The following is a 13406-nucleotide window of genomic DNA, read 5'->3' on the forward strand; positions in this document are numbered from 1 at the left end:
TTTTTTATTGGTGTTCAATTTGCCAACATACAGAATAACACCCAGTGCTCATCCCGTCAAGTGCCCCCCTCAGTGCCCGTCACCCATTCACCCCCACCCCCCGCCCTCCTCCCCTTCCACCACCCCTAGTTCGTTTCCCAGAGTTAGGAGTCTTCCATGTTCTGTCTCTCTTTCTGATATTTCCTACCCATTTCTTCTCCCTTCCCCTCTATTCTCTTTCACTATTATTTATATTCCCCAAATGAATGAAACCATATAATGTTTGTGTTAAGGGCATTTCTTAATAGTTAAACTGTTTTAGTTTACAGAAGCCCTCACCCCAGATGTTCTGAACAAAAGATAAGATTATGAACTAAATATGCCACCAGATCTCAATAATTTATCTAATTGTGTCACAATGGAATATTACACTAGACATTATATTCATTCTATAGTGTTTCTTGGTGACTAGGCATTGTGCTCTGTCCTAAAGACATAATAATGAGCAAGATATTAATTGGCATTGATCTAGCATCTTTATTCATTTGCACAATAAATGTTTACTGAGTTCTCTGTACCAGGACCTGTATTATTTCCAGTGAAATCATATTTTAAACTCCCTCATTTATTGATTCATTTGAAGCACATCAGCTGGATACCTACTAATTACCTGTCATCGTGCTAAACACAGGAGATACAATGGTAGAAAGACACAGTTCCTGACCTCAAGGAGCTTATGATCTATTTACAGAGGCAAGGAAATAAATTAGCAATTAAGTATAATATAATATATACTATTGTAGTACCAGGCGCTGTGAGAGTACGTGGGAAGGGCACCCAGAGACACTTCTTTAAGCCAAGACCTAAGTGACAGTAGACATAATGTAGGAAAAGAGGGTACGAAAGAACATTTCAGGAAAAAAGGATCACTTTTCTGAATTTGTGACTGAACCATAAAAAGCAATGAAAATCCAGTAAATCATGTCTTTAATAATTATTCATTCATTTGCCAAATATTTTGAGAAGCCCAGTACTTCTTTTTTCTTAGCTTGTTATCACTCACATGGAATGTTCAGTACATTCAGTCACATGAATAAAAGAATGAAGATTATCACATATTACCCTGAATGCCTTTTGACAAGCTCTAGTCATATATATTTTTTTGGTAAAGTATTAATAAACAATAAAGAACTTGAATCCACAAATCAACACCATGGTTATATAAACCTTTGAGGCTGACTCACAAAAATGTATTTAATAAGTCTCATTCCAGATAATGGAAGTGGGGAAAAGCTATGCTCTAGAATTGTGCAGTCCACTGTGGAAGCTAGTAGACACATGTGGCTATTTAAATTTAAATTTATATTAATTGAAACTGAAGTAAAAATTCAGTTATTCAGTCACACCTTTTTAGTGCTTAATAGCCACCTTTTAAGCACTTAATAGCCGTATGCTACCATATTGAACACCACAGGACATTTCCATCATTGTTAAAAGTTCTATTAGACAGTCCTACCCTAGAATCTAGATTACAAGTTTCACTAAATCATTGGTAATTATCACAGTGCTGGAGAAACGGTAGATGCTCAATAAATAGTTATTGATCCTTTTAAATTTAGCCTTATTTTCTTTTAATAGCAAAGTTTCACTTGGAAAGGTAGAAACCAGCATGTACATAAATCATTTAACATATTTTATGTAGCAATCAAGGTAAAAAATTGGTTAATGGGCTAACAGTGTCTTTCCTGAATCTGGAATACCAGAAAATTTCCCAGCTGTTAGTGTAGCATGGCTACTTAGGCAAGACTGACAAAGCAATCTCAAAGGCGACAAATCTCAATTCCACGACCCCTCATGTTGCATTGCCCACTTTCTGGCGGAGGTGCTAATGAGTAGTATCACTGCCAAGAGTGCGCAAAGCAAAAGGGAGAAGGAGATGCCAAGGCCTTGCAGAATCTACTTTGAATAATGAAGAATTAGATATCGTTCATCTTAAACTGATTTTCCAGACACCATGCCAAGAAGCAAACAAGTAACTTTATAGACTTGATATCAGAGTCTAAAAGGGTTTCAAAGGAGACATTTGGCACCTGCATCTGAGTTTAACTCATTTTATGAATAGTCCCTCCCCGCCCATTAGGATATGTATAATTAGTTTAAATGTGTTCACTACACTGGCTTATGTGCTTATAGCTGCACCAGCTCAACAATATCCGAATGGTCATAAGGTGAAAGAATAGAGTTTGAAGATCAAAGATCATTAAGCATTAGTTAATCCATTTGCTTATTTATTTACCTCATTCCAAAAAGAATTAAAAATAGTCAAGAATAGCCAATGGAAGAAACCTAACAAACCTAGTTTTCTGTGACACGAAAGACACATTTTGTACATCGTGTTAAGTTTGCTAAAAATGTTATGACCAGTCTTTTGTTTCTTTGTTTTCTTAGTGTAGGCAACTATAAAAATAGCTGAGGGTGGCTAGAAACGGTTGGCAAATGTGACAATGCAAATAGTCTACAAATGGCATTGAACACAAAAGCAGAAATGGAATTCCTGACTCTGCCCTCAGCCTGGAACCATTGTACAATTACAACTTCTACGGCAAGGAAATATTAGAACACCAGGCAGCCAAGAAAACAAACTTAAAATTTTAAATACAAATAACCAATAAATATCTGGTAAAATACTAAGCCTCACTGCTTATCAAAGAACAAAATTTAAACAAGAAATGAGCTGATATATTTACCTCTCATATTAGCAAAATCTTTCATAAGATGAGAAAACTTCAAAATATTGAAGAAATTACACTTTGAAGTATTTATACCCAAATTTGAACAACCTAAAATTGAGGCATGATTAAGTAAATCATAGTGAATACAGAATCATTAGAGATACATTAACCTGAAGTTTCGATAACTTGGAAAAATGTTGATATTTAGAGGAAAAATCTTTTACATAATTGTATATCGGATTGGGCATGAGCTCAATGATACAAAAAATATATAAGAGGTACTCAAATATTTTAACAACCGTCCTCTCCGAATAAGATTTTATTCGAATTATGTTTCTAAAATTCTAGAGAAAACAGGAATAAATGTTAACATTTGTCAAAATTAGATAGTAATTCTGACGGATCCATAAAGCAAAATTTTGATTAAGTTACATTACATATAATTTCACTAGATTAGTAGATCTATAAACAGAACGGAAGCTTTAGTGGAGGAGAGGTAGTAGTTGTAGGTCATGCCTCAAACCTTATTAAGGTACAGACAGGTGTTGATGACATCACAATCTAAAAGATAGGAGGTCATCACATCTCTAAAAATAAATAAATAAAAGATAGGAGGTCAATGTCCTGGGACGTTATCCTCCCACTGTTGCGGAGCAATTTTTGTGAGGAATAAAAAGAGCTTCATGTGTTGTTCACAAAGTATTTTCAATGTGAAGTGTTTGGTGAGGGCATGGAATCTGGAACAAGAGGCTACACAAACTACTAATTATTTTTAATTTTTTCACAAATTAAAAACTAGGTCACATACACACAGAGTCATACCTTCTTTTTTTTTTTTTTTTTTTTGAGTCATACCTACGTTGCATAATTGTTAGGAGATTTGAAAAAGCTTATGTGTGTACCTCCCATGAGGCCTTATACAAAATATGTTCAATGAAAGTAGCTATGAACTTAGTTTCCAGGGGAGCTATAGAAATCCCTGGCTGCAGAACAGGACAATGTGCAACAGTCAGGAATCTATAGTGAGGACCCAAGAATCACAACACTGTAATTTGGAGTTTGAGATGAGCAATATTCAGAAATTCCAGCAGGAAGGTAACTCTAGGGAGTTGAGTCAATAAGGAGTATCAGCTAAAATGATGCATTTGAAGTATCTAACAAAGGTTAGCAAATAATAACTACTTTACAAATATTAAATATTAAAATCCCAACATTCTTATAACCAGTAAGGGTAGTTAAGCTTAAAAAAGAATCTATATTGCCCAAGTGATATGGGTGCTTTCAGAATTGCAAAGTCCAGTGGCACCCCACATCTCGCCACGTACAGTATGAGCTTTTTAGCCCGAGATTTATGACACCGTGCAATCTTTCACTCTTTACTTCCTGTAATGTCACGTATATACCCTATACTCCAGACACACCAAACCGCTTGCTATTGGTATGTTCTTTTGCATGTTTTTTTGATCCTGATAAATCCCCTCTGCTCACAATTTGTTGAATGAACAACTGAATAAATGAACAATGATAAACCTACGGTATCAAATTATCCAACATTTTGTTTAAGGATTAAAAAAAATAGCATAGAGCTAGCTTTAAATCTCTGCTAATGTTTACAGATTGATTTCTGATGACTTTTTTTGTCTGTTCAGATGTTTCTTGAAGTAAATATGTGAATTTCAAAACTGACGTGATCCTTTGGTTTGCAGCGGCTGCTGCAGCAGACATGGCTTACCACCATCTCAGACCTCCCATTGGCTATTCCATTCCCAAGCCCATATCATCTCTGCTGATGCGAGGGTGGAATGCATGTCCTGAAGTGAGTAATTTTTATTTCCTCTTAGAAAATGTGTTTATGGTCAAAATCTGTCACAAGTAGTGTAACTCCAAAGTCTACTTTCAGTGTGTATTTTAAGACTGTCAAGGCAGGAAGACTGATTTGCCTTCTGCTCTTTAGTCTCTAATTGCTTCAAGAAGTCTGAGTATCTCATATTTCTTTGCTGCTGCTCTCTGATTTCAAAATGTTTCTCACAACTGATTAGCAAAAGAGAGACCGGGGGATGACAGATGACTCACAGTCTCATCTCAGCTGCAATTTTATTAACTACTACACTTGAACCACACTTAGTCATTTTCTGAAGAAAGAAGTTTGGCACAAGATGGATTTATGTGGCTTTTCACCATGAGGCAGACCTTCAGGCAAAGACCCCGTGACAAGTGGTCTTTAGTAGCACGGGCTCACACAGGAGGACAGGGGTCCTCCCCTAACTCTCTGAGTGGCTATGTGATAAGGTGGTGAGGAGCACAGATGGAAGAATAGATGCTGCGGAAGGAGTAAATAAAGTAGGATATGTAAACTGAAAAAAAAAATACGATCATAGATCTAAGACTATTACACGTAGCACTCATATAATCCCAAAATGAAGACCCTCAGACCACGTGTCTACAGGAAGGGACTCTTCTTTAGGGTACCAGGCATTTTAGTGTCTACTTCGTTCTTAGAGAATGACAAAGAAGGAGACTCCACAACTACTCTCCCGATAACACAGTTTAGTACCATGTCTAAGAATCTCCCTGCCAGCAGGTTTTGGCGTCTGTTGAAATCCTTGTGTTTTGACATCAGCCCATGTTGATTCTTTTGCTCTGAGCAGAGGGAATTAGTTCACAATAGCTCATAAAAGTGTAGCTGTTGTTAACTCAGGAAGTACCTCACCAAAGGAGAAATAGGATGAGCCCCAGTCCAGATTTTGGAAAGAGAAAAAAAAAAAATTAAAAAAAAAAAAAAAAAACAGATTTCGGAAAGAGAAAGTGAAGTTCCCCAAAGGCAAAAGTCAGGCCAAGTTATTACACAACCCCGCAAATGTACATGGAGACTCTTAAGAAGAAAAATAAAGATTATTATGGCATGTGGGTTGAATAATCTCAAAAGAAATAACCTCTTCTCCTGACCATGCCATTTGACAGATTTTGTATTTATTGGTGTCGAATCTGCTCTTGCTACCAGAAGGCAGGGACTTTTTTGTTTCGTTTTGTTCGTTGCTGTAACCCCAGCACCTAGAACCACACCCAGTAGATGTTCAAAAATATTTGTTAAGTAAATGAGTGAGTACAACTGTTGCTTATCAAAGCTTCCAATCCCCTCATCTGAATCTCAGTGTCCCAAAACTTTGTCTTGAAAATTATAGGACTTAAAATCGTTTGGGAAAAGCTTTCCTTATTTTTTCAATATGAATGTCAGGCATATTTTCTAGGAGTAAGCATGTCAAAAAAGCTAATTCGGAATTTCCTTCTCTCTTTGGTGTGTATAACATAAAGTATAACTTAAAAAACAGCCAAGGACATCCCTTTTGCTTTTATTAATAGGTTCTTCATGATTATGATTATAAATAAGGGACATATGGAAGTTTTCATTTGGAGATAAAAGCAAGTTATTAGGAACTTCTAAAAGCATTTTAGGGGGGTTAGAATGGATGTCACAAATAACCGGTTAGGAAATAAGAGAACCAGATTAGGGCCAAGGGACGGTACATTTAAGGTTTAAAAAAAAAAAAAAATACTACAAGGCCAAAAATCAGTGCTTAGCTTACTCCTAAGCTGCAAAACCTATCAGTCCAGGGCCTGGGCTCTGGGAACGCAATTCAGAGAGAAGGATGAGGGAAGCAGTCTCTGACTGGCTACATCTGGGTTTACCAGTCAGGTGGGCCCTGGCTTGGCCATGGTATCATCTCAGCATTATGAAGCCGAGCTGCTGGAAGTGATGTTCCTGAGAATTCATCACAGTGCCCAGTAAGATCTTCACCGTGGGACTAGGCTCAGTGGTGAGGACAAGGAAACAATAGGCTACGTTTCATTCTTTCCTTCAGCAATTACTTATTGAGTCTCTACCATCCACAGCCCCAGGAACGAGTGCTGGGGATTCAATGGAGACGCGCTCTCCATGGCGCCTAAGTGAGGCCTAGTAGCCAAATAGGGATTAACTGAATAAACACATTGATGATTTTATGATTTTATGGTTATAAGCCAAAATAAGGGAAATCAGATGAGGTGAGAATTCACACTAAAGGAACTGACAGGTGAAGGACAAAGAGGTAGTGCTGGTCAGGAAAGGCTTCCTGGAAGGAGTGAGCCTTGAGCTGAGACCAGCAGCATAAATAGAAGTTTGCTGAATGAAGAGGGTTGGGGAGAGAGAAAAAACGGTCCAAGCAAAGAGAACATGGGCAAGTTCATGGAAAGAAAGAACACGAGGGAGAGACTGATCAGTTAGGAGAACGTTGCAGCCGCTGTTCATCTTTAGCTCTAAGACCCTAACACCACGCTCTCCTGGTCCTTGCTTCTAGCTTACCAACTTCACCACTCATTCTTTCTTTCATATTTGCCTTTGCCTCACTCCTTGAATTTGAAGCACAATATTATCTCCTATGTGTGTCTTTCTGGTCAAGACCTACAAAGATGGAAGCGGACAGTGAGAACAGCAGCCTGTAGGGAATGGGAAATGCTGGTTGGAAAACGGTGAGAGGTGGAAAAAAAAAAAAAAAGTCCTATTAGATCAGATTTCGGAAAGCTTTGGAAACCAGAATAGGGAATTTGGTTATGAAATCCTAGGCAGTTATGCTTTTGTCTTTAAAGCGTGCAGAGATAGGATAAAACTATATACTTTTTGAAAATTCATCTGAATTTGATAACTTACTCAAAGAATTATATTTGGTTCCTATAGTGAGACAGGCACTGATTTTTAGTGTGATTGGGATATTTGGGCATTGTTTCTTAACGTGGGGGCTGCACATTACATGCTCCAGTTTACCTGGCAGTATTTGTTCAAACGAAGATTCTGGGGCCCTATTCTAAATCTACTGAATCAAAATGTCTGGGATGGAGCCTGGGACTTTGCATTTGACAAGCACCTCAGGCGATTTGTGCCCAGTAAAAGCAGAGAACTAGTGGGCTGAAACGGGAGCAACAGACACTGAAGTCAAAGCGTCCAGCTGGGCTGCTATTGCATTAATCCAGTTGATTACAACACAAAGACTACAATGGTTACCATGGGGATTCAGGAGCAAGGGTAAACTGGAGAACTACTTGAAAGGAAACAACATCCTAAAGAGGTGAAAGACTGGATTTAGGAAATGGAAAAGAGGAAGGGGCCCAGGAGAGCTGTCATCCCTGCCTCCTGAGAATCCTAGTGACCAGAGTAATCGTTGGGCCATTAGGTATCAGGATATTGTTGGCAGTGACAGGAGAACAAAGCTGAGCGCTCTGCAGTAAAGTGAAGGTGCCTAAAATAAAAGAAAGAAAAATCAAAGAAAAAGGGAAAAAGAAAGATAGCTACCAAGAGATAAAAAACAAAACAAAACAAAACAAAACAAAAACCACCTAACCTGGTCTGCAAAACTGAGGGAACTGTCAATTAGAATAAAGTTCTTGCTCAAGAAGTTGGCAATAGATGCTCTTCTCACCTTAAAGGCGCTTAACCAAATGAAGTGGGATCAAGGGAGGCAGACAGATGGCACAGGAGCTAAGCTCAGGCAGAGAGGCTGAGCAAAAATAGAGGGGAGAGGAGTTGGAGTTAAAAGCAAGGAAATTTTGAATCCAGGGAGAAAACAGAAAGAAGAGAGGGAATAAGGTTAGGGAGTTTCAAAATAAGAAAGTTACATCATTTGCTGGCAATTCTCAACAGGAAAGAAAACAGAGGCTAGGTGGGGCGTGTAAGCAATATTTACGTTGTTCTCTAGCCTTTGAAGCTTGACGATATTGCCGAATGTAGATATAAAGATACTGATGTATAAAAATATATTAGAAACTATGTAAATGTATAGAATATGTAAAAATGGATATAGATAGAGGAAGAGAAAGTACTACCTTTTTTCCCTACCGGGAAATGTAAAACACTGTAATATCCTCTACCATGAAAGTATGCTTTCAAGGTTTTACTGGGTTATCAAAAACACAATTGTGTGGGGTATCCCTGTATCATTCCAATAAGCGTGGCTTTGAATGAGCGATGCTGGTTCTACTCTTGCTTTTAAATCTCGTATTTATAAGGACGTTTAATTCCTTGTTTAATACACAAGGAGGAGTACTCACACCAAACAATAGTGACAGGCTAAACTCAAGAGATCAAACCTTGAAAGCTAAACACACTAAAAGGTTATCCAGTTTTCAAAATCTTAAGTTAATAACGATTGTCAGTAAAGCTTGTTAAAATTCCCTTTGTTCGGGATCCATTGTGTGGATCTTGAAGCCCCATTTGTTCTTCTAAAATGATTGAAGCCGACATCCCCACCTAGTGGATTTAGAGGATTTAACAGGTTTCACAGAAATTGCCTACCACCCCTGGAAATCCTTAATTTTTTTTTTTTCTCCTAGAGAAATAACAGGTTTAAAAAAAAAACAAAAAACTCTACTTAAGATCTAGGATAATTGTCAACAGAACAGTTGCAAATGGTTGAAATATACCAATATGCATATCAACTAGACGACAGTGAACAAACAAAGCTCAATTTTTATTTTCAAACCATAATTAGGAAAACAGATCAGGCACAAATATGAATATATAATCATCTGTGTAGAAAGCAATATTGTAACACCACTAATTGAGATGTGTGTAGTAATTTCCATAAAATAAACATCAAGTGCAAATCTGTTCAAGTACTTTTTTCTTATTTAATCTTTTATTTGCTTAAGGCTCCCCCCGCCCCCTTTTCTTTATCGTTTGCTTTCTTTTTCCAAGACCGGGCAAAACTTTACTTTCCTATTTTTTTTTTCATTCCTTGGAGAAGCAAACTCAATTAATTGTGTCAAACACATCTTGCGGCTCCATCTTTGATTTTCCCATCGCATTCCATCATGCACTTTTATTGCATTGATAACAAAAAGCTACTGAGAAATGTGCCTCCAAAGTAATACATTTGGGATGCCTGTAAAGACCAGAGGTGCCCCTGTGTCCTTTCAAAGGAAGCTCCAGTAGAAAGTGATTATTAGTTGAGTTCTGCCTCTAAAGGTGGTGGGTTAGCATCATCAGCAGATGGGGGCTACAGCGTAGGTGGGGGGCAGCGTTTTCAGCTTCATCTAGTCTTCTAGGCATTAGAGGCACCCTATTTTTTGTCACAAAACTAATGTCTTTTAACTCCAGTAAGGAGGAAAGCAGTTCACGCGTCTCCACTGTCCTGCACCTTCTTTATGCGTACTGCCACTTTTATCTGGTTGCATATTGCGAAATTCGCCCAAAACTTGCATAGTACTGTTAAATCAAAGATCTGTTTCACCACAAGAAGGTCTATGTTCAGCCTCAGGGGAACGCGGAATACCCAAATCCTTAACTGTAATAGTGGCCTCAACAGAGCTTGGATCATACAACGTATGCTTTTCCCTTTGTCCATTTTCCCAAGTTTGCTGCATTTCTTTTGTGCTGCCTTTTAAGGTCACCTGTGCAGTTCTCATTACTGTACTAGAATCCGCCTTGTTTTCACCAAGGACTTTCTTCTCTTCTTTCCCTATTATTTTCCTCATACATGGTGTTTCACTGCCACCACCTCTGGGCAACGCATTCGAGCCACCAGTTTCTTTTTTGCCTCTATCGGTTAGATTCCAGATGGCTTGGGTCTTAAGAGAAGTACTCATTTCTTTGGGAATCTCTGTCCTATTTTGGAATGGAACAGCATTTGCCTTCATCAGTGGTAGGTCACCGTTGGCTTGTGCCTCAGAGCAAAGGAGAAGGGAATCGTTAAGTTTCTGCTTGAGGAAGTTTTGTTCCTACGTCATTTCCCTCATCCACGATACAACTCTCTACAATCTGACGTGATATTTTCCGTTTGGTCATTAGCGTTTCCTCCTCATTTCCAAATTGTTCATGCCTAGGATGTTGTTCTACATGTTTGAAAGTTTCTTTTTGATCTAAAGTGTGTTCCTTGTAGGTGTCAGTCTTGTTGCCAACTGCAAGCTGTGTTTGATTCCCCAGGGACAAAGAAAACTGATTTGGCTCAATGGTCATTGGTTTGTCCTGCTCCATGGGCTTCGTGGGCTTCATGGGCTTCATGGGCTCTGCAGCCCCTTGGTCAGTAGCCCCCCTGGAACTGCTGGGTGGTAAAACATCACTGCCTCTATTTTCCCAAGTAGCTGGTAAACACCTAGGCACCTCCAATGCAAGGGAAGTTGCACCTTCCATTTGCTCAGATGAAAACTGAGAGGCTGAATGTCCGTGTTCAGCTATGATGGGTGTGGGCAGAGGCAGTGTCGGTGCACTGCTACCGGGAATGAGGCCAGTCGGGTGACAGTTGCCTTCCCTGGAGCTCTGGTTGACTGCAGGTAAGCCATTAGCACAGAGCAGAGCAATGTTTTTAGTGTTTTCTTGGTAATATGAGGTCTGCTTTGGAGCACGTTTGAGAGACACACTCTTTGAAGTGAGTTTGACAGAGTTACCCTCTGGCCGTTGGCGAAAATCTGCAGAGGACACAAGGTTTGTATTGGCTTCTCTCTGAGAAGCCTTAGATAATTTACTAGGCGGTAACAATACTTGTCTGCATTTCTTTTGGAGTCCTGGCAAGGATTTTTCTGGATGGACTTTGACTTTTCTAAAACTGTGTAGATTTAATTTTATCCTTGAATTTTGTTTTTTAATTTTCCCTTGGCGATCACGTTGATTGGTTCTCTTCTTTTTCAGAATCTGGGGATCAGTAAGCCATCTTCCTTCTTTGTCTCCCTCCTGAGGATTGCCACATTTTCTGAGATCCAAATTGGTCAGGTGGCTACTTTGATTTTCCTGCTGTTTCCAACGGGTTGATGTTCTGGATGACATCACCAAGCTATTTTTTTCTACTAAATCAGGATCACAGAAGCTAACCCTCTTGGGGGAATATGTTCTCTTGATTTTTGTAGATAACCTTGATGGCTCCAAGTTGTCCTCACTCATAAGGAATTTTTCTATTGCACTGTTAATTTGGATTTTCTCTTTCTTGGCCTTTGAATGTTCTTGACGACTTGGCTTCTTTTCTTTCACATAATCTTGAAATTGATCACAGGGCACATATTTACAGATAAGAGAATTGTTTGGCTGAAAATAGGGAGGCCTGCTCCGATTTAACAGTCCACAAGGATCATCATATTTTGATCTATGTTTTTGTAAGATCTTTTGTACACAGCGTTCCTCAGGCTCACAAGGCTTGGATGATGAGCCTGCAATAAAATGTCTCAGGCTGTGAGGTTGTAAGCCATTGTCTTTTTTTTCTATTGGAGGCTGCCATGATTCATTTGTTAAATGCTTTTCAAGACTTTCTCTTGCCAACGCTGAAGCGGATGTTGCATATCTTCTACTAAATGTGTCACCGTTGATATCTGCTGAACAATAAATGTAGAAATTTAGTACTGAGCAGAGTTTTATTACCCAACCAAACAGATGCTTAAAAACCTTATGCAAGGTACAGAAATGAGTCCTCTGATTACGTCAGTTCTTGAGTACTTCCTAATTTTTAACCAAACCACCAAGGACTTTGCGCAGTTTAGTGTGTTTACAAAGCTACTCTTTACGGCCACATTCTAATTAGTTGTGGTGCTGACTTAAAAGTTACAGAATTAGAATTAAAAACATTCATAGTTGTACATCTTTATATTAGTTGTTGTTTAGGTTAGCTTTAGATATGAATAATACCTAAACTCTCTTCAAATGGCCATCACAACTTTTTCTGCACTATTTTCCCAGTTGGAACTAAATATTAGGAAGAATATGATACTATATTGGTTAGCGTTTAGGTTTCAAACACAGGATAACCTCAGCAACAAATAAAGAAATCTCTGTGATACTATAGGCTTCATGAAAGCAGAGACTATACCTGTTTTATTTCCCATCATTTAATATAGTATTAATTAAATATCTGTTAAATGAATGATTATTTTGGAAAATGGCCTGGTCTGTATTGCAGGAATCTCTCTCTGTGAATGTTAAATGATAAATGTTAATATGATATTAATGACTCTTATTAAATAACACTAATAGCAAAAATAATAGTAATTTTTTACCATTAATTAAGCATCTACTAAGAGCCAGGCACTGTGTTAAGTGCTGTACCTTCGTTATCTCATTTAATATTTACAAAAGATCTGACCACTGGACAAGTCCTGTTGTCCTATCACTTTTACAGATGAGGAAAGCCACTTAGGGAGGTGAAATGCTTTCCCCCCATCACATGTCCACTAATGATATGGGCAGACCTTGACTTGGGTCTTTCTGACGCTGAACCCTATCCTTTTAGGCACAATGCAAATTAGGTTTAAAATTACATCTTATCAGTGTCCTTTCTCTTGTTTTCTGAAATTGTTTGTTTTATCCAGAGGAAGAAATGAGTATTTCTGTTGACAGAAAGGAGTATTTCTGAGACAAAAAGGAAGAGCAAGCTCAGCTTCACACTACCACGTAACTCTAAGATTTCCCTTTAACTTTCTGGGGGACCTTGGAGAAGCTACTTACCCAATGGGTATAAAGAGATAAGACTTAGATGGGAATTTTATGAGGCTATAAAATTATTCTGGGGAAAGAATGTTAGCCTTTCTCAGATTCTAAGAGAGTTCTGTGACTCAAAGATAAATATTCAGAACTATTGAACTAGATTTTCTTTAAAGCCTCCCCTCCTCCTGAAATACTGGGATTCTGCATTTCCATGTTTGAAGACATAACCAGAGTCACATTGCCTCTTAGTGACTTCTGTTCTA

The 13406-nt window shown here is 38.4% G+C and overlaps 1 protein-coding gene across 10 annotated transcripts in view; it reads left to right on the top strand.

The window, feature by feature from the left end:
- The window catches only part of TNNI3K (TNNI3 interacting kinase), a 284328-nt gene that overhangs the window by 197305 nt on the left and 73617 nt on the right, over positions 1-13406 (top strand). For 7 of the 10 annotated variants that reach the window (XR_013384127.1, XM_077905044.1, XM_077905045.1 and 4 more), the window contains one exon: positions 4418-4527. The exons of 1 other annotated variant lie outside the window; for it this stretch is intronic. Coding sequence is in view for 8 of the 9 variants with exons in the window: in XM_077905044.1 (XP_077761170.1) it covers positions 4418-4527 (110 nt within the window). In the remaining variant the exon portion in view is untranslated. Of the gene's footprint in view, positions 1-4417; positions 4528-11364; positions 12185-13406 lie in introns of those variants that run through there. 2 more of the 10 variants (XM_077905049.1, XM_077905048.1) reach the window with 2 other exon arrangements.

Source organism: Canis aureus, chromosome 8, assembly GCF_053574225.1.
Source record: "Canis aureus isolate CA01 chromosome 8, VMU_Caureus_v.1.0, whole genome shotgun sequence".
NCBI lineage: Eukaryota > Metazoa > Chordata > Mammalia > Carnivora > Canidae > Canis > Canis aureus.